The sequence below is a fragment of the Pogona vitticeps genome, chromosome 2 (assembly GCF_051106095.1).
Source record: "Pogona vitticeps strain Pit_001003342236 chromosome 2, PviZW2.1, whole genome shotgun sequence".
NCBI lineage: Eukaryota > Metazoa > Chordata > Lepidosauria > Squamata > Agamidae > Pogona > Pogona vitticeps.
Window position 1 is genome coordinate 22,868,413 of NC_135784.1, and position 22,948 is coordinate 22,891,360.

The 22,948-nt window shown below is 44.6% G+C and overlaps 1 protein-coding gene and 5 non-coding genes across 7 annotated transcripts; 4 read left to right on the plus strand and 2 right to left on the minus strand.

The window, feature by feature from the left end:
- Window positions 1-8,440: 8,440 nt before the first annotated feature.
- On the plus strand, window positions 8,441-15,972 carry LOC110090347 (uncharacterized). Of its 2 annotated transcripts, none has more exons than XM_020814011.3 (4): window positions 8,441-8,641; window positions 10,570-11,024; window positions 11,735-11,861; window positions 12,719-15,972. In XM_020814011.3, exons 1-4 carry the CDS (start codon window positions 8,620-8,622, stop codon window positions 13,972-13,974), a joined length of 1,860 nt encoding a protein of 619 aa, XP_020669670.3. In that variant the 5' UTR covers window positions 8,441-8,619; the 3' UTR covers window positions 13,975-15,972. The 2 variants fall into 2 exon arrangements, with proteins under 2 accessions (XP_020669670.3, XP_078244489.1); XM_078388363.1 differs by lacking the exon at window positions 8,441-8,641 and adding an exon at window positions 8,670-9,674.
- A 3,678-nt stretch (window positions 15,973-19,650) lies between these two features.
- On the minus strand, window positions 19,651-19,732 carry TRNAS-AGA (transfer RNA serine (anticodon AGA)). Its single transcript has one exon. It is a non-coding gene; the product is annotated as a tRNA-Ser (tRNA).
- Window positions 19,733-20,299: 567 nt separating this feature from the next.
- Window positions 20,300-20,381, plus strand: TRNAP-UGG (transfer RNA proline (anticodon UGG)). The gene has a single exon. It is a non-coding gene; the product is annotated as a tRNA-Ser (tRNA).
- Window positions 20,382-20,918: 537 nt separating this feature from the next.
- On the plus strand, window positions 20,919-21,000 carry TRNAS-AGA (transfer RNA serine (anticodon AGA)). The gene has a single exon. It is a non-coding gene; the product is annotated as a tRNA-Ser (tRNA).
- A 1,268-nt stretch (window positions 21,001-22,268) lies between these two features.
- On the minus strand, window positions 22,269-22,349 carry TRNAS-UGA (transfer RNA serine (anticodon UGA)). Its single transcript has one exon. It is a non-coding gene; the product is annotated as a tRNA-Ser (tRNA).
- Window positions 22,350-22,727: 378 nt separating this feature from the next.
- Window positions 22,728-22,809, plus strand: TRNAS-AGA (transfer RNA serine (anticodon AGA)). The gene has a single exon. It is a non-coding gene; the product is annotated as a tRNA-Ser (tRNA).
- Window positions 22,810-22,948: the final 139 nt, after the last annotated feature.

Sequence of the window (22,948 nt, forward strand, 5' to 3'; positions counted from 1 at the left end):
TGCCCCTGTGACAAACCCAGACCTACTGGGATATGCCACAGTTTCACTAAGCTGCCACCAACCATTCCCTATAAGAAGTCACACAGACCAGGGATGGATTTTCAACAAATAAAAGAATAAGGTTTATTTAAAACAACACACAGGGAAAATAAAATGATCAGGTGAATAAGATATAGTAACGTGGCTTAGTCTCATTCATACATGCACACAGTTTGGTTCACACAGAACACTTAACTTGAAGCACAGACCCTGAACCTATCAGTTCTGGCTAACCATACAGACACCTGAACCTATCAGGTTGGTACTGACTGACACACAGTAGTACCCTGTCTGACACACAGACTCCCACTCAAGCTTCTTCTCTCAGCTCTCTCCAGCTCTCCACACACGCTCCACATATATATACAGTACAGCCCCTCCTCCTGATGTCCCGCCTTCCACTCCCCATAGGATGGAACTTTCCCTCCAAACCCATGACAGACAGGTAACATCAGTGCTGTATGTAACACCTCCCCTCTTTATAAGTTGTTTTGTAGGGGGAAAGCTAAGGTGCTTTTCACCAAAAAACAACCTGGACCCAAAACAAACAAAAACAGTCATATAATAACATACAATACCATACTTACTTATACTTACACTCTATTAGGCATTTAAACATTTACCATATACATTACATCAAGTTACCTTTATTCATACAAACCAAATTCAAAAAAACCAGGTATATTTAACCTTTGGTCACCAAAATATATACATAGTCCATGTTTCTTTCGCCGTCTTCATTCTTCAGGTCTTCTTGACAAGGCGTCAGCAACACAGTTCACTGACCCTCTGACCACCTTCACTTCAAAGTCATAGTCTTGCAGGTTTAAAGCCCACCTCATAAGTTTGCTATTGTGGGTTTTCATTGTCTTTAACCATTGCAGTGGTGAATGGTCAGTGCACAGAACAAAATGTCTTCCCCAGATGTAAGGCTTGGCCTTCTGGATCGCGTAGACTATGGCCAGACACTCCTTCTCCACGGTTGCCAAATGTCTCTCACCTTTCTGGAGTTTCCTACTCAGGTAGGACACTGGATGCTGGTCACCATTCTCATCCTCCTGGCAAAGAACCGCTCCTACCCCGCTGTTAGACGCATCGGTGTAGATGATGAACTCCCGGTCGAAGTCAGGAGCACGCAGCACTGGATACTGGACGAGCGCCTCCTTCAACCTCTGGAACGCCGCCTCACAGTCGCTGGTCCACGGGATGCGGTCATCAGCCTTCTTCCTCGTCAGATCGGTCAGCGGAGCCGCAATCTCGCTAAACCTCGGGATGAACTTTCTGTAGTAGCCCACCAACCCAAGAAATGATTTGACTTTTTTCTTGGTGTTGGGTCTAGGCCAATCACGAACTGCTTCTATTTTGGCCTCTAGGGGTTTTATCACTCCTCCCCCTACCATGTGACCCAAGTATTTTATTTCTGGGCTACCCAGCTGCAGTTTGTCCTCTTTGCAGAGCCTAGGCCACAGCACTTCCTCCCCTGGGTTAAAGTGCCTCTCCCTGCCTTCCTGGTCATCCCAAGCTTTCTTTCTGACCTTTTGAGCTTGCAGGGTCTCTGTTGCTAGCTCTAGGTTTCTCTTTAGGTCATTCATCAAGGTGTCTATGTATGTCACAACGTCTTGTGGGTCATCCTGGGTGATCTGCTCCCAATTTTGTTTGATCAAATCAAGGGGCCCTTTCACCCTTCTCCCGAATAAAAGTTCAAACGGACTGAACCCGGTACTGGCTTGTGGCACTGATCGATAAGCAAACAAAAGGGATTGCAGCTTCTGGTCCCAATTGTTTGGATTCTCTGCCAAGTAAGCCCTAATCATGCGCATTAGAGTCCCATTGAACTTCTCAGTTAACCCATTACTTTCAGGGTGATAGGCAGTGGTTTCCTTGTGCTTAATTCCACAGATTTGCCATAAGCGTTTCATGAGCTTCGATGTGAACGATGCGCCCAAATCTGTGATTATTTCTGAGGCAAATCCCATCCTGGACATATACCCCACCAAGGCATCTGCCACTGTGTTAGTTTCAATGTTAGTCAAGGGTATGGCTTCAGGGTACCTCGTGGCATGGTCCACAATGGTGAGAATGAACCTGTTCCCCCTCTTTGTGGCCTTGGGCAAAGGTCCCACAATATCCACCCCTATGCATTTGAACGGAGTGTCAATCACAGGCAAAGGGCACAACTTTGCTTTGGTCCTGTCGCGGCTATTCCCCTGCCTTTGACACACATCACATTGTTTACAGAACTCCCTGATCTGCCTCCCTATGTCAGGCCAGTAAAAATTCTGCGTGATTCTCTGCTGTGTTTTGTTCACCCCTAAGTGCGCAGCAAACATGTCAGAGTGCCCCCTTTGTAAGATCATGGGGCGATACTTTTCAGGTACCACTAGCTGACTTCGGATCCCATCTCCCCCTTTTGAGATATTCCTCAGGGTCTCTCTATACAAAATCCCCTTTTTCTCTAGAAATCTCACTGGGGTTTCAGGTGTTAGCTGGGCGTCAGTCACCTGTTCAAAACACTTTTGGAGAGTGGCGTCTGCCTTTTGCTCTTGGCCAAATCGGCTGTCTGTGGTTAAGGTTTCCACCACAGCTTCTGAACTCCCCTCTGCTTCCGTCTCTGGCTCATCATTACTCCCCTGAACTGTCCCCGTGGTGGCTTGTGAACGTGTAATCACTAGCACCCGTTTCACATGTTCAGCCAGGTCATTTCCCACGAGCACGGCTGCTGGCAGAGTCGATGAAATCGCTAGCCGCCAAACTCCCCTCCAGCCTTGAAAGTTCACAGGTACCTCCGCTACTGGCAGTGAGATCACCTGCCCCTCAATCCCTGCCACCTTCATGCTCTCATTTGGGATTACATACTCCCTAGGAATAATATCTGGATGGCACAGGGTCACCTGGGAACAAGTGTCCCTCAGCCCCCTATACTGATGGTCAAGTATTCCTACGTCCACCCCTGCTGTTTCAAACAACTGAGAATCTGTTCTCACGAGCAAGCATCGCTTGACCTCCACAAGAGGACCATTTTCCTCAGCCTGATCAGCAGATGTACTTGTTCCAGATTGAGTAGCCATGGCAACAGGCTCCCTCAGTGACAATGAGCCTGGCTCTTTCTGGACACAGAACACCGCTTTTGGCTTGGTTCCACTCGAATCCTGAGGCACAATTCCTTTTAGCTGCTTTAATTTCTCACACTCTGAGATTAGATGGCCCTTTCCCTGACAGAAATAACATTTTCTGCTATATTTTGAGTCTTTCTCATCTTGTTTTGGTTTTCCCTCCAAAATCTGAGGTCTTGGTTTCATGTCTGAGAGCTTCCCTTCACCATGGGCCCCTCCCCCTTGCTGGCTTTTCCCTGGTCCCTGAGAGTACTTGCTGTAGGTTTCTTTAGGTTTCCCCATCGATTTTCCCTCACCCAAGGGCTTTCTTATTTGGGAAATAAAATCTGCGATCTCGGCTGCTTCTGCCACAGATTTCGGTTTCCTTTCCCTCACCTGGAATTTCAGTTCCCCATGCAGGACTGAATAGAACTGTTCCAGCGCTATCAAGTCTTTGAGCTGCTGAAAGGTCTCTGTCCCCTCCTGAGATAGCCATTTCTCTAGCAGCCTCACCAATTGGGCCCCCACTTGGGTAAAAGTCTGCTCTGGTTTCTTGGTGATTGACCTGAATCTTTGCCTCAGCTGTTCCGCATTTATCCCATGTCTGGCAAACACCAGTTTTTTAAACTCTGCAAAATCTTTTATCAGTTCCTGTGGCATCTCTGAATAAACTTCAGCAAGGCTGCCACTGATTAAAGATCGCATGATGGTCATCTTCTCAGTTTCCCTTACTGAGAAGTCCACAAACGCTCTTTCCACTAGGGAAAAGAACACCTCAGGACAATCTCCCTTGTGGTATACAGGGAATTTCTTCAGGTCAGCTTTAGACAATTGGCCTCCCTCAGAATCCCTATTGTTATTATTGTTCTGGTTCATCAGTTCCAGTTTTCTCAACTCAAACGCCATTTTCTCTCTTTCCAATCTTTCTTCTCTTTCCATTTTCTCTATTTCAAATTGCCTTCTTTCTCTCTCTAATCTTTCCTCCTTTTCCATTCTCTCTCTCTCTAATCTTTCCTCCATTTCCCTCACCCTCAGTTCATGCTGTTGGGCTATGAGCAATTTTCTGAGTTCTGGGTTCTGTTCTCCCGTGCTGTCACCTTGCACTGAGCCAAATTCATCCTCAGAACCTTGGTCTAACTGGGGGTCTTTCACTTCACCCATTTCTGCCATTTGGCTTCGAGTCAAGGGCATAATCCCCCCCCCCCAGAACAGGCTGCTTTCAAAAGTCAAGCCTCGAAATAAAGCGACCACTGTTTTTTTTTTTCTTTTGCCTCAGAACCAGCTTTCTCTATAGATTGCTGCTGTCCTTCAGCACTAACTTGCAACAGTTGCGAGCTAGAGTCTACCCCCCTCTGCTAGGCCTCTCAGCAGACAAGCTAGCTCACTTCTACTTTCCAATTTTGCCTCAGCTTTTTCCCGCCAAAAACAGGTTGCCTCAGAGCTCCCTAATCTAGCTCCCAATCTGAGGTTACACGTTCTTCTACTAGTGCACCTCCCCATGAGGCACACCTAGAAGATTACCTACGCGCTCTCAGATTGTCCCTGACTAGACCCCCCTTGCTCTGGGCACACTTGCCAAGGCTTTGCTGGACCACTGGACAACTGGACCAGTCGTATCCCACACGCTGGACACCAATCAATGTGACAAACCCAGACCTACTGGGATATGCCACAGTTTCACTAAGCTGCCACCAACCATTCCCTATAAGAAGTCACACAGACCAGGGATGGATTTTCAACAAATAAAAGAATAAGGTTTATTTAAAACAACACACAGGGAAAATAAAATGATCAGGTGAATAAGATATAGTAACGTGGCTTAGTCTCATTCATACATGCACACAGTTTGGTTCACACAGAACACTTAACTTGAAGCACAGACCCTGAACCTATCAGTTCTGGCTAACCATACAGACACCTGAACCTATCAGGTTGGTACTGACTGACACACAGTAGTACCCTGTCTGACACACAGACTCCCACTCAAGCTTCTTCTCTCAGCTCTCTCCAGCTCTCCACACACGCTCCACATATATATACAGTACAGCCCCTCCTCCTGATGTCCCGCCTTCCACTCCCCATAGGATGGAACTTTCCCTCCAAACCCATGACAGACAGGTAACATCAGTGCTGTATGTTACAGCCCCCACCTACCTAAAGAGAGTTCTAGAGCATTTCTGAGCCAGAACTTTTGTTTTTAGCAGTGTTCGGGCCCCTGTGGGCTGCATGTGACCCACATGCATCATTTTTGTCGCAGAGTTTTGAATTTCTGGTAAAATTCCTTGGTGCTATGCAGTAGAAATACTGAGACTCACAGAGGAGAATAGCTACAACTTCCCCAGATAGTCCACTCCTTTCTCATTAACTGGCACTTAAGGTCTATATTACTCTATATTTTATTACATACAGTTCTGAACAAATCAACAGCAAATTAAAAAAACACACTGCTTCCAACAGACTAAAGAGCGAGAAAGGAAACACTTAGCAGAGAGGTGGGCTTTCTTTAAATTCAGAGGTGGGAGGAAATGATTGGTTGGTTCTGGATTGATTGACAGTCATCCTAACTCAGAAAGATCCCTCCCAGCCACAAATATATGAGGCAGCATGTGAGGTTGTAAAAACTCCCAACAGTTTTGTCTATCTCTGGCATACAGCCTTGGATTAACAAGGTCAAAAATTTGAGGAGCTTTGTGTATGTGTTCCACTTGTGCATAACAAAAATGAAAGAAAGCTGTGTGGCTTCCTTCTCTGTCTGTCTGTGTTACAGAGGTGTGCCGTTTCCAGAAGCCTTGAAGCCATGAAGAAAAACCTCACTTGCTAGGGTGTGTGTAGAGTCTTGGAAAAAATCAAAACAGAGGCTGTGCTTTGGTATCAAACCCTGGAGGCTCACTGGTGCCAGTCCAGTCAGTGTTGGCTATACTTGACTAAATAGACCAGTGGCCTGAATCAGTATAATATAAGGCAGCTTCCCATGTCCCCAGTCAGCACCATTTAAATGTGTTTAAGTGTACAGGCTCCCAGATCCCTCACCACTTGCCTTGGAATAAAATTCCACCAAATAAAATTCCACCAAAACACCAAATTCCGTAAGAAATGAGATGGGACAGGTGCCAGCTGAAAATGTATTATCTCTGTTTCCTGCGTGGCATGTGGTCAGGAATGTGGTGGTCCCAGTGGCTCTCCCAAGCATTGCTGGACTATAATTCCCATCATTCCTGTCCATGGATCATGCTGGTTGAGAGTAATGGGAGCTGGAGTCTAATAACTTTTGGAAGCCCATATGTTCTTCACCCTACACCAGAGCTTGGAAATGACTTGCTACACCTCATAATTTATTTGCATTAAATTCCAATTTGCAATTTTATTTATTTTTAATAAATTCTCCCTTTAGGGTACCCAAGGCAGCTCACAACAACTGGAACTATACAGTGATCTCAGTTTTTAAAACTACCATAAAAATACTATATTAAAAAACAAATGTGCTAGTATTGAAACCAAGATTAAAATGTATTTAAAGCCATTTAATAATTAAAGCATAACTTAAGTTACATCACAGTCGCAACAAACAAGGGATCTCTTTGCTCCTTTTGTGGTGCAGTTATGGTGTAAAATCTAACATGTGCCATTGATCAGTTTTGCCACTGATCCACTGCATCTTTCCTCTTTTGATTATGTTATAGCACTTTTGAAAGAGGTAGCCATATTAGTCTGTTGCTGCTAAAATAAGAAAGTTTTCTGTGGAACCTTTAAAACTAACAGATTTACTATGGCGTGGCCTTTTACTGTCACTTTCTAGGTACAGCTGATCTATGGCCTTCCTATTAGGTCTGTCTTCTACCAGAGATCAGTGGTTTGTGGTATTCAGCTGTACTTTTTAAAGTTACCTTTGCATAACGGAGAAGTTTATTATTTTTAATAATTGTAATTAGCACTAAGCTGGCTGGACAGCACTGTGGTTTAGATATCTGGCTGGAGAGCCAGAGGTTGGGTGTTCAATTCCCTGCTGGGCCTCCTACCAGAAGAGCCAGCCTGGGTAGCCTTGGGCAAGCTGCGCAGTCCCAGGGCAACCCCAGAAGGGAAGGGTAAGGCACTTTGGAGTGTTCTCTACCTGGAAAGCCCTAAAAAAAAAGAGGATGGATTTGATGACCCACGATGACAATTAACTAGAACTAACCATCTATCTATCTATCTATCTATCTATCTATCTATCTATCTATCTATCTATCTATCTATCTATCTATCTATCTATCTATCTATCTATCTATCTATCTATCTATCTATCTATCTATCTATCTATCTATCTATCTATCTATCTATCTATCTATCTATCTATTTATTGCATTTATATGCTGCCCATCTAGACATAGTCTACTCTGGGCAGCTCACAACATGCTGTACAAGATAAAAACAATAGGAGGACGTTTTATCATTTTGCACCAGTCGCTTTCCAGATTTTGGCTTGAACTTGGAAGACCGACAAGGTCCACGGCAGCGCTTAGCACTGAATGCTGTGAACTGACCCAGAGAGAGAGAGAGACCTTTCGGAGAAGAAAGGATGATGGTTTTTCTTGTCTTTTTCCATAGCACTCAGTCCTCTTGTCCGGTTCTAACCATTCTTTGTTTTCTCTTTTGCTGTCGTCGGCTCCGAGGAGCCACCGTTCCAAGGGTGGATTGTGCTTTAATGGCCTCTTAACTTTGGATCAGGCTCCCCTCACGTCCGCCAGGGTTGGGAGGAGGGAAACCTTCCTGGCTCGTGCAGAGGTTGTTGTTGTTGTTTAGTCGTGTCCGACTCTTCGTGACCCCATGGACCGGAGCACGCCAGGCCCTCCTGTCTTCCACTGCCTCCTGGAGTTGGGTTCAAATTCATGTTGGTCGCTTCAGTGACACTATCCAACTATCTCATCCTCTGTCGTCCCCTTTTCCTCTTGCCTTCACACTTTCCCAACATCAGGGTCTTTTCCAGGGAGTCTTCTCTTCTCATGAGATGGCCAAAGTATTGGAGCCTCAGCTTCAAGATCTGAAGCCAGAGGTTGGTGGACTACAACTCCCACAATGCCTTTAAGGCATTAGCCAGGCTGTTTTCTGGCTTCGAGGCGTGGACTCCAAAAGGTATCTGGAAGGCCAGTGAAACTGACCAACTCCAGTTTGCACAAACCGCTTCCCGCCCTTTTTTACATCTCTCCTGCACCCCATGCCTCCCAACTTTTTGCGCATCCTGGGCTGGAGATCCGGTTATAGGGGCAGAAGCGGGGAAGCCGCGGGCAGGGGGTGGGGGCATCATCCACCGGGAAGGGTTAAACCACCGAGCTTTCTGCGCCTAGAAAAGTGAAGCTGGCGTGGCTGCCTTTTGCCTCCCTCCATTGGGGTTTGCAGCGACTTCCTGTGGGCCTCCTCCTCTGTTGGAGGGAGTGGAGTGGGGTTGGGGTTGGGGGGCTGTCGGTGGGTTGCAGAACCGATTCCTGGGACGGTGCATGCATGTGTGCGCGCAATGCAACGGGGCCAAAAAACAGGTAAATTAAGATCAAGAGGAAAGATGCAAGCTTGCCGGCAGAGACTCGCCAAAACCAGTTCAGGATCGGGGAGGGGGGGGAGGAGTGTCGGTAGCCGCGTTGCTACCGTCCCTTTCCACCCCATTTGGGGTAGGCAGGACAAGGGCCAAACACCAAAGCTGTCCAAGGAAAACCAGGTAGAAGAAAGGAGAATGGGTGCCTCGAACCTAAGGGACGCGTTCACACGTTCGTTGATTCGTGTAGTAGGATTTCAGCAGGCAGGCATTCTTGGCGCCCCCTTGTGGGGGAGGGAGGACAGGCGGATAGAGCAGTCACGAGGGGGGTTGCTTTGGTTTCTAATGTGGGGGGGCCTCCACAGATTTGCAAGGTGATATAAAGCAAGATGGAGTTATTTTGTTGTTGCTGTTTTAAAACAACTGCGAGTTTGAAATCCTTGCCAAGCTAAGGCAGATCATCCTGGCCAGTCCTGCCCTTGGGTAAACAGTGGTAACCATCTCAAAAGCATCCGGTTTAGGTGTCATAAAATGGCAACACATTCAAGATCATAAACTGTTATTATTGTATTTTTACTGTGAGTGGAGGAGAAATGATTGTGGGCTTTTCTGCAACAGGTGCTCAAAGAACATGTTTGGGCAGTCCTGCAAATCGGTGAATAGATCTTTCTGGTCTACTTGTGTGTAGTAGATGTGCTTGGATTATTGACTGATAAATATGCAGAGATGAGAAATAACAAGATAAAATAATTTAGTTACTTCTAAGAAGGTATTCCTTTGGGTAACGGGCATAGCAGAGTTACATTTCAGGAGTAACAGAATGACTGGGCACACCATTCACTATTTTGGAGGAATAAGTTAATTTTAAGGGCATTTTCAGAGCCTTTAGAGGCATTTTGACAGCAGGCTGTCACACCGCACACAACTTTTTTGAGCAACGCAGTGTGAGTGAATAACATACACAGTACAGGAAGTGAATGGAGGCGGAAAGAAAAGATCAGCAAAATTTATCTGCACAGGTTACCCTTGCCCTGTTAAAGGTAAAAGGATTCGATTTTTTCAGCTCATGAAAACTGAGCAAATTATGATAAGTCTTTTCTGTTAATGGTCCAGTTTTTAGCTAAGAGGAGAACCCTGGCTTTTGAGTTGTAAGGATAAAGTAAATTTGTGAGTGTGAAGCCACAATCTCCACTATGATCAGTTTATACGAAATAATTGACCCCATACCTAGAAATAACTTTCCAAATTACCTCTCCATCAACATTTTTTTTAAAAAGCTAGAATCAAATTTTTAGGCATGAGGATACATTAAATGCTCATGGTATTATCCAGATTTTGCTCTAGCCATCAGATTTTACCTCAGAGCAGACTTGTTTTTTTTTTTAAGTGCTTGTTGAATGTCCTATTTAAGCTCTATGCCCCTTTTTCACTTTTAAGAAATCCCCTTGTCTCTCCACCTCTCCTGTATGCAATTTTAAAGGGAGAGATCGACCCAAAGCATACCGTAATTCAAATATTTGACAATTAAAAATATGGGAACAGCCTTTTTTCCTGGAGAAATTTTAAATTATAGTAGTGAGGGCTGTGATGGAAATTTGCTTATGCTAATGCATTTTCTTCACTAAAACTCACCCTCTGATGTCCCTCTTGCAATTTGGACACATCTTTCTAGAGGGATCAGAGAGAAAGAGAGAACATGGGAATTAACGAGCTAGATTTTTGCTTTCTGCAAGCCAAGTGACACCCATAAACTACATTGTGATAACAGTAAACCTGAGTCAGTGCAGTGTGCATAAAGAACCATAATAATATTAAAAAGAAAGCAACTTGAATACAAATCATTGATAAAGTAACCTCTGAGGCTACTTTAACAATAAATTCCTAAATCATTGGGATAAATTCACAAGTTATTGTCATCATCCTTGTCCTTTTCAGAGCAGGAGGTGCTACAAGGAAGGAAAATGGACGTACAGAATGCCAAAGGGTTGGAAACTGGAAAGAGCTTGATGGTAAGAGGGGGGGAAATTCACACCGATCCTGATAGGATGATCAAAGAGTTTGTGCCTCAGCCAGTCCTGCAGCATATGAAGCAAGAACCAGAGGACCGGCCCCAGCCATGCTGGGAAACTCAGTGGAAGGAGTATCTGAAGACGGTGGCGTCTCCACTGGCATCTCAGGGCCCGTCAGAAGAAGATTCGAAGGAATTCCAGGCTTCCTTTAAGGCAGGAGATCCAGGCACAGGAGAGACGGTGGACCAAAACTTGCTAGACTTCACCGAGTGCCAAGAAGCTTCAAGGACCCTAAATTCTTTCATAAAAGTGAAGGAAGAAGTTGAGGATGATGGCACGGTCATACAGTTCTGCTACCAGCAGGCTGAGGAGTCTCGAGAGGTAATAGCCGGCTTTTTCCTGGCTACGAATCTGAAGCAGAAGTCAATAAAATGTCCTCGGTTAAGTCCGCTAATCCCTGCCTGGGGCTGTCCAAAGATAATCCATATATGTAGATGTTTCACCATACACCACTGCTGAATTTCACTTTTTCCTGTACAGCTCAGTGGTTTAAGGCAGGGGTCCCCAACCCCCGGTCCACAGATTGGTCCCTATCCATGACGTGGCCTTGCCAGGACTGGGCCACGGAGACAGATCTGCTCTCGCCCCACATGTGCAAACCCATGCACGCCCCCTCCCGCGCACACACGGCCCCTCCTGTGGCCCCTCCCATGCACACATGGCCCCTCCCATACACCCACAGATGGCCCCCCCACGCTAAACCGGTCCGTGGAGGCAAAAAGGTTGGAGACCACTAGTTTAAGGAGGAACAAGAGGTTGGGAGTTCGATTCCCCATTGTGCTTCCTTAACACGAGCTGGGCTTGATGATCCATAGGGTCCCTTCCAGCTCTGCAGTTCTATGATGATGATGATGATGATGATGATGATGACGATTATTATTATTATTATTATTATTATTATTATTATTATTATTATTATTATTATTATTATTATTATTATTATTATTATTATTATTATTATTATTATTATCTGTTTATGACCTTTTTTGCAGTCGAACTGTATGATATAACCATTGTCCTCTGATTTTCAGCCGCAGTTGCCTTCTGAACGATGCACCCCCAGTCCTTCTGAATCGGAACCAGTGCTACTGAACATAGTGAAAGTAGAGTTTCCCATGAAGGCCGAGCAAGAAGATGATGAGGAAGCCAGCTTGGTTGGTAAGAGTTACGGCTCGGAAGCTTTGAGGCAAGGAATGCTCGACTTCTTAGGGAGGGAGGGAGTCACCATGATCTCAGATCTGTGAAAGGCTGGCTGCTCATTCTGCAGTGCCCGGGCTGGGAGTCATGGGGACTGCAGAAGAGGACGGGGGCCACATGTGGGCTATGGGCTGTGTGTTGCCTACCCCTGTTTGAAACACTGTAGGGGTGGTTCTCTTGGAGACATCACAGACTCATCAAACCTGGTGAGAAGAAGCTGCATAGAAGGTTCCGCCTCTTTTTAAGGGCAAAGGGCATAGGATGCCCAGGAGCAGAGAATGCCGTATTTCACCCCAGTCGGAAATTATCTACCTGAGGCCTCTTAAAGTGCTGATAATAACCTCGGTTATTTAAGAGTTTCACTGTGCCAGGGATTATCTGTTGTGCTTCTGTGCACCTAAAGAGTGGCTGTGAAGGTCCGTTTGCTAGTACAGAAGAGAGAGGGAACGGTCATCCTTGACTGTTGTCCACACAGGCAAGAGTTTACTGGAAGTTGTTGCCCAACAGCCTCTGGAGAGCTTCCAAAATTATTATAGAAAGAAAAACCAGAAAATCTACCCTTTCAAACCATTCAGAGAAATAAGAAAGAGATGTTTGCCATTGCTGTAGTTTTGGGGATTTTTTTGGGGGGGGAGTTGTTTTTATTATCTTTGAGTCTATGTTGTGGGTGGGTTATTTATTTTTATTTTCCTTATTGCTGTTAGTCGCCCAGAGTAGGGCTCTGTTACTTAGATATGGAGGGATACAAATACAATCAATCAATCAATGTTTATTGAATAAAATGCACAAATAAGATATCATGTTTTTTTCTCCCCCAGAAAGGGAGAATGAGGAGGTGCCCTTTCAGCTGGAAAAACCCAGACAAGTAGCATTCAGATGTTCCATGAACAGAGGAGAGGACAGACCTTTCCAGAATGTAGGAGTGAAAGAGACGAGTGAAACCCAGAAGCGATCAGAAAGGAGCTGTGAAATGTATGTTGAGGAGACAGCGAAAGAAGCCTTTATTTGTGAAAATGCTGATGAAAAGCTGCCGGAAGAGGCCTTCCAAACGAAAATTCCTGGATGGGACAAAGAAACAAGTGTTACCGAATGTAGCAAAAGCCTCCCTCATAGCACTGACTTTTCTGGATGTCCTGAAATACAGGCAGAAGGAACGCAGTGCGAAGCTACAGATGGCGGGAACAGCTTCCACCAGAATGCGCTCCCGGTGGTACCGCCGGTCACCCACGCCGGAGTAAAGCCGTACAAGTGCCCAATTTGTGGAGAGGGCTTTGTGGAGAGAAGAGACCTGACGAAACATCGAGTCATCCACGCCGACGAGCGCCCGTACGAATGCTCTCAGTGTGGGAAATGTTTCAACAGTAACTCTCACCTCAGAGCCCACATGATGATACATACTGGGGAGAAGCCTTTCGAGTGCGAGTACTGCCCGAAACGTTTCAATACGAGCTCCCACGTGAAAAGGCACGAGAGGGTGCACACTGGGGAAAGCCCTTTCTCCTGTTCCGAGTGTGGGAAAAGCTTCACTCAGAAATCCTCTCTCGTGAAACACCAAAGAACCCACACGGGAGAGAAACCCTACGTCTGCCCCAAATGCGGGAAAAGCTACCGGGATAGCTCCTGCCTTTCGAGGCATATTAGGGCCCACACGGGAGAGAAACCGTTCAAGTGTTCCTGGTGCGAGAACCGGTTTGTTCAGAAATCGGACTTGATCCGACATGAGGGGACACACACTGGGGAGAAGCCGTACGAATGCTTGGTGTGTGGCAAAGCCTTCAGCCAGAAAGGGTCCCTCGTGAAACACGAGGGGATGCATACGGGCAAGAATCTGTATGAATGCGACGACTGCGGGAAAAGCTTCAGTCGGAGGCAGTCCCTTTTCCGACACACGAGCGTCCATGCGGGAGAGAAGCCGTACGAATGCTCGGTGTGCGGAAAGGGCTTCAGCACTGGGGCCCACCTGGCCATCCATGAAAGGGTACATACAGGCGAGAAACCATACACGTGTTCCGAGTGCGGGAAAAGCTTCTGCCGTAAGCCGTCGCTCGTGACACACCAGAGAACCCATACATGAAAGAAGGCTGATCAGTATAAACAGCAAAGCTTCTGTCAAACTGTAGCATTTATAAAAGTAGATAAAGGTAAAGGTTCCCCTTGACATTTAGTCCAGTCATGTCTGACTCTAGGGGGTGGTGCTCATCCCCATCTCCAAGCCATAGAGCCAGCGTTTTTGTCTGTAGACAGTTTCTGTGGTCACGTGGCCAGCGCGACTAGACACGGAACACCATTACCTTCCCACCGAAGTGGTACCTATTTATCTACTCGCATTTGCATGCTTTTGAACTGCTAGGTTGGCAGGAGCTGGGACAAGCGACGGGAGCTCACTCCATCACGTGGATTCGATCTCACGACTGCTTGGTCTTGTGACCTTTCAGCACAGAGGCTTCTGCGGTTTAACCAGCAGTGCCACCACGTCTCTACATACTTGCCTGGATCAATTTCAATTTTTCATTGGATATAGATATCCCTGGATCAATTTCACAAATTAATTTGGGACCTAATTTACTGCTCTATTAGGATTCAGTGAGTAGTTTCTACAGCTTTAAAGCCAGTGCCTGCTTTTTAGTTGTTTCAAAAGCAGTGATTTGTCGAATGGTCTGTACTTTTCACAGCTTGAAAGGGGGAGGAGAAGTGAACAACCTAAAATATTTGAAACCAGGAGGCAGGGTGGATTTGATTTAAATCACAATTTGAGTTTTCAAAAAAATGAATCTTTACTATTAATTTTTTTAAAATCAATATTTAAAATTTGTAGGCTTTGACCTACAAAACCCTAAACAGGTTTTGTAGGACCTCAGTACGTGACAGAACACCTCTTGCCAAGGGAGGCTGTCCCTCCTGCCCATTCATCTCAGGCCGAGAGACTGAGGATGCTGACCCCAAGAGAGACACGGAAGGAAAACAGCTAAGAAGGAACAGGGGCTTCTCAGTGGTTGCTCCCCCTGCTCTGGAATGAAACCGCTACCCAAAATCCACCTGGCCCCTTCTTTTGCGGCTTTTAAGAAACCTTTAGCAACCTTTCTATCTCAGCAGACTTTCCAAGTCATACCATTTTAAAACTCCTCTGAGATTATACGATATGTTTAACATCTACAGCCATCCACTCGCCTGATTTTAATCTAATTTTCATTTGTTGGTGGTTCAAATTATATGTTTAATACTTACTGTTGTCCACTGCCCAGAGTGACTCTTATACTATCACCCAGAGTGATAGGGAGTTTAGAAGATTAAAAAAATTAATTCATAAATTTAAATCAATTTGATTTTTTTTTTAAAAAAATTATTTATTTTTATCCACTCTGTTAGGAGGATGATGTTTGGTTTAAGAGGGGTCCCCCCCCCCCAATTACGGGCTTGGACTTCTCAACAAATCTGTTCATTATCATCATCATCTGGTGCCAAATTTCCACTTATGGCAACCCTTTTCAGTGTTTTCCAGGTAGAGAATACTCAAATGTGGCTTACCCTTCCCTTCCTCTAGGGAGAGCCTTCACACTGTGCAGCTTGCCCAAGGCTACATAGGCTGGCTTTTCTCTTCGGAGGCATAGTGTGGAATCAAATTCTAGCTCCACAGCCAAGAGACCTAAACCACTGATCTATCCAGCCAGCTATAATCTCTTAATTGATATTCATTGCAACCTTTCCAAAATTTAAATGTAGTCAATTTATCATTGTCATAAATTAGTGGATGACGTGGGTGGGGGGAATCAATGAGGATGGAGAAAAAAATAATTTATTTTGCCAGTCTTTCCAGATTCCTTCTGCATTCCAAAGGAATGGGTTGGTTCTCTGTGGCATAAAATCCTGCGTAGTGCCAAAACCAGTCTCTAAAAGTACTTTAAGCCTTTGTTTCCCCACACACATGTTTATTTTACTTTGACTGATCAGCAGTTACCGTTTGTACTTTTTATTTCTCACTATGTGACTGAAATATTCTTATCATGTTCCTTGTATCTTGAATATGCCTGCTGAATACTTTATCTTTTTATATATTAAAGGACTTTGAATCATCTCTAGGCTTTCTCTTCTTGTATATTGTTTGGATCCCCATTTTATTTTGGCTTTCCTAATATTGTTTCACGTGTTCTTGTGTCATTTTCCATACTTGGCGCCATGTTTATTTCTCAGTTTTTGACTTTTGAATTAGCTCTAATATTTCTTCTTCATCCACTTCTTTTTAAACTTAATTTCTACTTTACAGAGTTGCTGTTGATCACATCTACTAATACCTTTGTCAGTTAAGAGCAAGCAGCTTGTATATTTGAGCCATCTGTGTGATCTTATTGATGTCTTCCTGAATTCCTCCCTTAATAACAACATACAGTGGATCCTTGACTTACAGACTGCTTGACTTACAGACTTTTTGAGTTACAGACGTCTCTGGCTGCAAAATTTAGGTTTGACTTGCAGACTGAGATTTGACTTACAGACCAGAAAAAAACCAAAATGGAACAAAAACGGCCTGTTACGGGATTAATCGGTTTTCAATGCACTGTAGGTCAATGGAGACTTGACTTACAGACTTTTTGACTTGAGAACTGCCTTCCAATACGGATTAAGTTCTCAAGTCAAGACCCCACTGTATACAATTGAATAGTTTAGCTATTCAAATTCTATAGTTTTTTTTCTCTTTTTGTTTTCTTTCACGTGAACTTCTGAAATAACAAGATCAGAGTTTGAATTTGCATTGGTGATAGGCTAAAATTTTACCAACTCAATGCTGATTTGATAATTCTGATTAACTAGAATATAATCTATCAGGTTACTTACACTGCTGTTAGTAGCATCTTGGAGGACACAGAAGGAGCATTACTGATACATACGAAGACTGAGAACACAGTAAGGTTGTTCCCTGAGCAATGACAGCATCTGGTTGGCTGCTCCTTGCGTTCGGGAAGCAACACTGGATTTCTTTCAGCATGACATAAACAGTGCCATCTTGAGGGTGTTTCTATGCATACTCTCTCTTTAGTGGTAATTTGAGTTTGGATATTCTAAGTTGGTGACTAAAAATTCTCTCCCCACACCAACACTGTATTCTTTGTACTGCATGTTCTTTTCTTCTTGCTCCTTATTTTTGACAAAATCTCTATAGACACTATCCCCCTTTCCAAGCACTAAAATCTCCCATTATGAAATTTAGGAGTAATTTTTTTTCTCATGCAGTAGGACCCACATCATGTGGATGCTGCAAAATGTGCATTATAGCAAACTCATACATCGTTGTCGTTCGTCGTTTGGTCGTTTAGTCGTGTCCGACTCTCCGTGACCCCATGGACCAGAGCACGCCAGGCCCTCCTATCCTCCACTGCCTCCCGGAGTTATGTCAATTTCATGTTGGTTGCTTCGCAGACACTGTCCAGCCATCTCATCCTCTGTCGTCCCCTTCTCCTCTTGCCGTCACACTTTCCTAACATGGTCTTTTCCAAGGAGTCTTCTCATGAGATGGCCAAAGTATTGGAGCCTCAGCTTCAGGATCTGTCCTTCCAGTGAGCACTCAGGGTTGATTTCCTTTAGAATTGATAGGTTTGTTCTCCTTGCAGTCCAGGGGACTCTCAAGTGTCTCCTCCAGCACCACAGTACAAAGGCATCAATTCTTCGGTGGTCTGCTTTCTTTATGGTCCAGCTCTCACTTCCATACATCACTACAGGGAAAACCATAGCTTTGACTATTTGGACTTTTATTGGCAAGGTGATGTCTCTGCTTTTTAAGATGCTGTCAAGGTTTGTCATCGCTTTCCTCCCCAGAAGCAGGCGTCTTTTAATTTTGTGGCTGCTGTCTCCATCTCTATACATAGAGTTTGCTATAATGCACATATATATGTGGGACAGGAAGCAACAGAACTGGATATGGAACAACTGATTAGTTCAAAATTGGGAAAGGAGTACGACAAGGCTGTATATTGTCTCCCTGCTTATTTAACTTATATGCAGAATACATCATGCGAAAGGCAGGACAGGAGGAATCTCAAGACAGAATTAAGATTGCCGGAAGAAATATCAACAACCTCCGATATGCAGATGATATAACTCGGGTGGCAGAAAGTGAGGACGAATTAAAGAACCTCTTAATGAGGGTGAAAGAGGAGAGTGCAAAAAACGGTCTGAAACTCAACATCAAAAAAACTAAGATTGTGGCCACCTCTTGGCAAATAGAAGGGGAAGGTATGGAGGCAGTGACAGATTTTATTTTCTTGGGCTCCATGATCACTGCAGATGGTGACAGCAGCCCCGAAATTAAAAGACGCCTGCTTCTTGGGAGGAAAGCGATGACAAACCTAGACAGCATCTTAAAAAGCAGAGACATCACCTTGCAAACAAAGGTCCGCATAGTCAAAGCTGTTTTTTTTCAGTAGCGACTTATGGAAGTGAGAGCTGGGCCATAAACAAGACTGACTGCCGAAAAAGTAATGCTTTTGAACTGTGGTGCTGGAGGAGACTCTTGAGAGTCCCCTGGACAGCAAGGAGATCAAACCTATAAATTCTAAAGGAAATCAACCCTGAATGCTCACTTGAAGGACAGATCCTGAAGCTGAGGTTCCAATACTTTGGCCGTATCATGAGAAGACTCCATGGAAAAGCCCCTGATGTTGGGAAAGTGTGAAGGCAAGAAGAGAAGGGGACGACAGAGGATGAGATGGCTGGACAGTGTCATCGAAGCTACCAACATGAATTTGACCGAACTCCGGGAGGCAGTGGAAGACAGGAGGGCCTGGCGTGCTCTGGTCCATGGGGTCACAAAGAGTCGGACACGACTAAACAACAAATACATATTATGGTCTCTGGCTCCCACTTGTGGTCAGTTCTGGTACCTTCACGGTCTGAAATCTATGTCAATAATTTTGGTCCTTGAACTCTCCTTATTGATAGTTACAAGGATTCTTCACCAATGTTGAAAGGTAGTAATCAAGAGGGCTATTTCCTACAAAACTAAAAATGTCTCTATTTATTAGGATTTATTTTCCTGATCAAGGTGAAGGTTTTACAAATATAGAAAATGTGTGTGTGTGTGTGTGTGTGTGTGTGTGTGTGTGTGTGTGTGTGTGTGTGTGTGTGTGTGTGTGTGTGTGTGTGTGTGTGTGTGTGTGTGAGAGAGAGAGAGAGAGAGAGAGAGAGAGAGAGAGAGAGAGAGAGAGAGAGAGAGAGAGATAATCGCCCCTCTACAGTGGCAGAGGAGTGACTATCAAAGGCTATTTTACAAAATTATATTTCTCAGGATGTGAAAGCTTGTGGCCTTCGGTGGTCTCCCTTCGCAGGTTTGAATCCTGCCAACTACGAACAATCCGTGTGTGGTATTTATTGATGCGGCACAACAGCCTCATCTTTGCATCAATCCTATTCTCCCTTTACATGTTTTATTTTTACTTTTGCAAAGAAATAAAAAAGCCCAGCAATCAAAGACTGTGAGGAGACACAAGCAAACCTTTCCGGTAACTGTTGGGAAAACCAGCCCTTCATACCCAGCAGAGGATGAAATCTGTGGCCCTCATGAAGCAGAGGCTGGGTGGCCACATCTTCAGGTTTTTGGCTGCTTCGTTCTTGGTCAGGCTTGTGCTGAGGGGTGGGGGGGGGGAGAGGGATCACCCCTTTTTCTTTGCACAAGGCAGAGACCAGGCATGTAAGAGAGGACAAAAATTATCTAATGACAAAGCTGTTGTGTTGCATCAACAGAGACCACACATGGATTATTCGTAGTCGGCAGGATTCGAACCTGCGCGGGGAGACCCCAATGGATTTCTAGTCCATCGTCTTAACCTCTCGGCCACGACTACCACATGCCACGAGCTTCTACATTCTGAGAAATACCTATTTTTGCTTCTACATATTTGTTTTCATATTTAGAGAAGCTGTTTGCTTGTTTCCTTTTTCCCCCTTGGAAAACATGAGACCAAATTTTTCCAGGTGGAGATTTGAACCCAGGGCTCCTTTGGCCCTGGAGGCTTGTTAATATTGGCAATGAGGTTGCCATCAAAGTTTTGGGTTTTGCTCTGCCTTGAGCTCTCAGTAAGATGCAGGCTCTTAATGTTTATTCTCCATCCAAAAAGGTGAGAGGAAGGATGCAGGATAAAATTGACGTACAAGTGAGGGAGATGACCTTTTTGCAAAGGAGAAAGATGGTGCAGGGGATAATCGCCCCTCTACAGCGGCAGGGGAGTGACTATCAAAGGCTATTTTGCAAAAGTAGGTTCTGGAAACCCCTGCCACCGCCATGTAGCCATCATTTGTCGTCGGCAGGATTCAAACCTATGTGGGGAGACCCCGATGAATTTTGAGTCCACCTGTAAGACAGATATCTTCTTATTACTCTTGCTTAAAGACGGTGACTCTTGAGGCAAGCGGTAGTCGTGGCCGAGAGGTGAAGGCGATGGACTTGAAATCCATTGGGGTCTCCCCGCGCAGGTTCGAATCCTGCCGACTACGAATGTGAAAATTATTTATTGTTTACAAATATTCTTCTCCGATGCTCATGAAAAAAGGCCGTTTCTGAAAACATTCATAAGGTCTCCCTCCACATTTTAAGATTTATTTTTTTCTTAAAGAGAATTTTAAACCTGCGGAAACAAATTCTTAAGAAAGCAAATTTGTATGGACAGTGTGGGGTAGAATATACAGACATATTTAAAGATAGGAAACTTGGCAGTTGTGGCTAAGAGATTAAGATGATGGACGGGGAATCCATTCGGGTCTCTGTGCACAGGTTTGAATCCTGCCAATGATGGATAAAGCACATTTGTTAAATATTTATAGTTTACAAGCATTCTTCTCAGACGTTGATGGTGATCAAGAAGGCTATTACTGACAAAAGTAAAAAAGATCTCTATTTATTAGGATTTTTTGTTTCCTTTCCCAATCAAGATGAAGGTTTTAAACCTCAGGAAACAAATATATAATGCCTACATATATAGATGCAGAAACAAAAATACATATTTCTCTGGATGTGAAAGCTTGTGGCCTGTGGTAGTCGTGGCCGAGAGGTTAAGGCGATGGACTAGAAATCCATTGGGGTCTCCCCGCGCAGGTTCGAATCCTGCCAACTACGAATAATCCGTCTGTGCTCTTTTATTGATGTGAAACAATGGCCTCATCTTTACATCGATCCTGTCATGCCTTTGCATGCTTTATCATTACTTTGTGCAAAGAAATACAAAATAATCCAGCTATCAAAACCGATGGGGAGGTGGTAATGATACCACCGATCTTGCTAATGGGTTGTTTTTATATCCTGACACTTTGTGTTGTTCTTATTGGTAGATAAATCAGGAGTCAGCCTCATAAACACATTCAGAGAAATACAGTGGTGCCTCGCTTAACGAGCGCACCGTACAACGACGAAATCGCATAGCGATCCCTTTTTTGGGATCGCTAATGCGATCGCTCAATGACGTTTAGATAGGGCGAAACTCGTTTTGCGAAGATCGGCAAGCGTGATCTTCGCAAAATGAAGCCCCGACGATCAGCTGTTTGGCGGACAAAATGGCCGCCGGAAGCCCCGAAATGGCCGCGCACAGCGTTTCGCGCCCTCCCCTCGCTTAACGAGGGCGCGAAAATGGCTGCCAGCCATAGGAAGCATTGCTGAATGGTGAGTTTTCGGCCCATTTGGAACGCATTAAACGATATTTAATGCGTTCCGATGGGTTTTTTTGATCCGTTCAGCGATGTTTCACTATAGCGATGGTTAATCCAGAACGGATTAACCTCGCTATACGAGGCACCACTGTATATATATTTTTGTTTCTATCTCTATATTTGTTTGTTTCCGTATTTGGATATATAAATTTCCTTGTTTCCTTAGGTTGAAAACCTTCTTCACCTGGATCAGGAAAAAAAACCTAATACATACAGAATATTAAGTTGTGTGAGACATAACCCTATTGGTTGCTATCAACATCTGTGAAGAGAGTGTGTAAACTATAAATAAAAAAAGCATATGCTTTCTTCCTAATTGTCAGGATTCGAACCTGCGCAGAATGATTCCAGTGGATTTGTAGTCCATTGCCTTAACTTCTCAGCCACGACTATCATGTGTCACAAGCTTTCACATCTAAAGGTACGTACATTTCCATGCCACACTACGTATTCCTTTCTTTTCCTTTCCTCCCCCACTCCCCAAAACGCAGAAACTTTCCTCTTTCTTTTGGCGGGACCAAAGGCTGCCACTCCCTTTTTTCCAGATGGAGATTTGAACCCAGGATGGAGGGGATAATCTTCCCTCCACAATGGTCGAGGGATGATGATCAAAGGTTGTTTTGCAAAAGGATGTTTTAAAAGAGCAGAACAACCCTCTGCCACAGCCATGTCCACTGTATTTGTAGTCGGCAGGATTCGAACCCGCGCGGGAGACCCCAATGGATTTCAAGTCCATCGCCTTCACCTCTCAGCCACAACTACTGCCTGCCATCAGCTCTGCAAGACATCTATCATCTCATTCATCTTGCTGAAAGGAAGGTGGATCTTAAGATGAGCTGCAGGCATGGCCGAAAGGGGTGGTGATGAACTTGAAATCCATTGGGCTCTCCCCGCGCAGGTTCAAATCCTGCCGATGACAAATAAAGCGTATGTGGCTCTTATAATCTACAAACGCTTTTCACAGAGGTGCATAATAATCAAGAGGGCTATTTCTGACCAAACTAAAAAGTTCTCTGTTATTTAGGTTTTTTTGTTTTGTTTTCCTGATAAAGCTGAAGAAGGTCTGAAACCTGTGAACATAAACATATATATATAGAGAGAGAGACATATTTCTACTGATGTGGAAGCTTGTGGCCTGTGGTAGTCGTGGCCGAGAGGTTAAGGCGATGGACTAGAAATCCATTGGGGTCTCCCGGCGCAGGTTCGAATCCTGCCGACTACGAATAATCCGTGTGTGGTCTTTATTGATGCAACACAAGGGCCTCATCTTTACATCGATCTTACTCTGACTTTATGTTTTATCTGTGTTTTTTGCAAAGAAATAGAAAAGCCCAGCTATCAAGGATTGTGGGGTGGCAGTG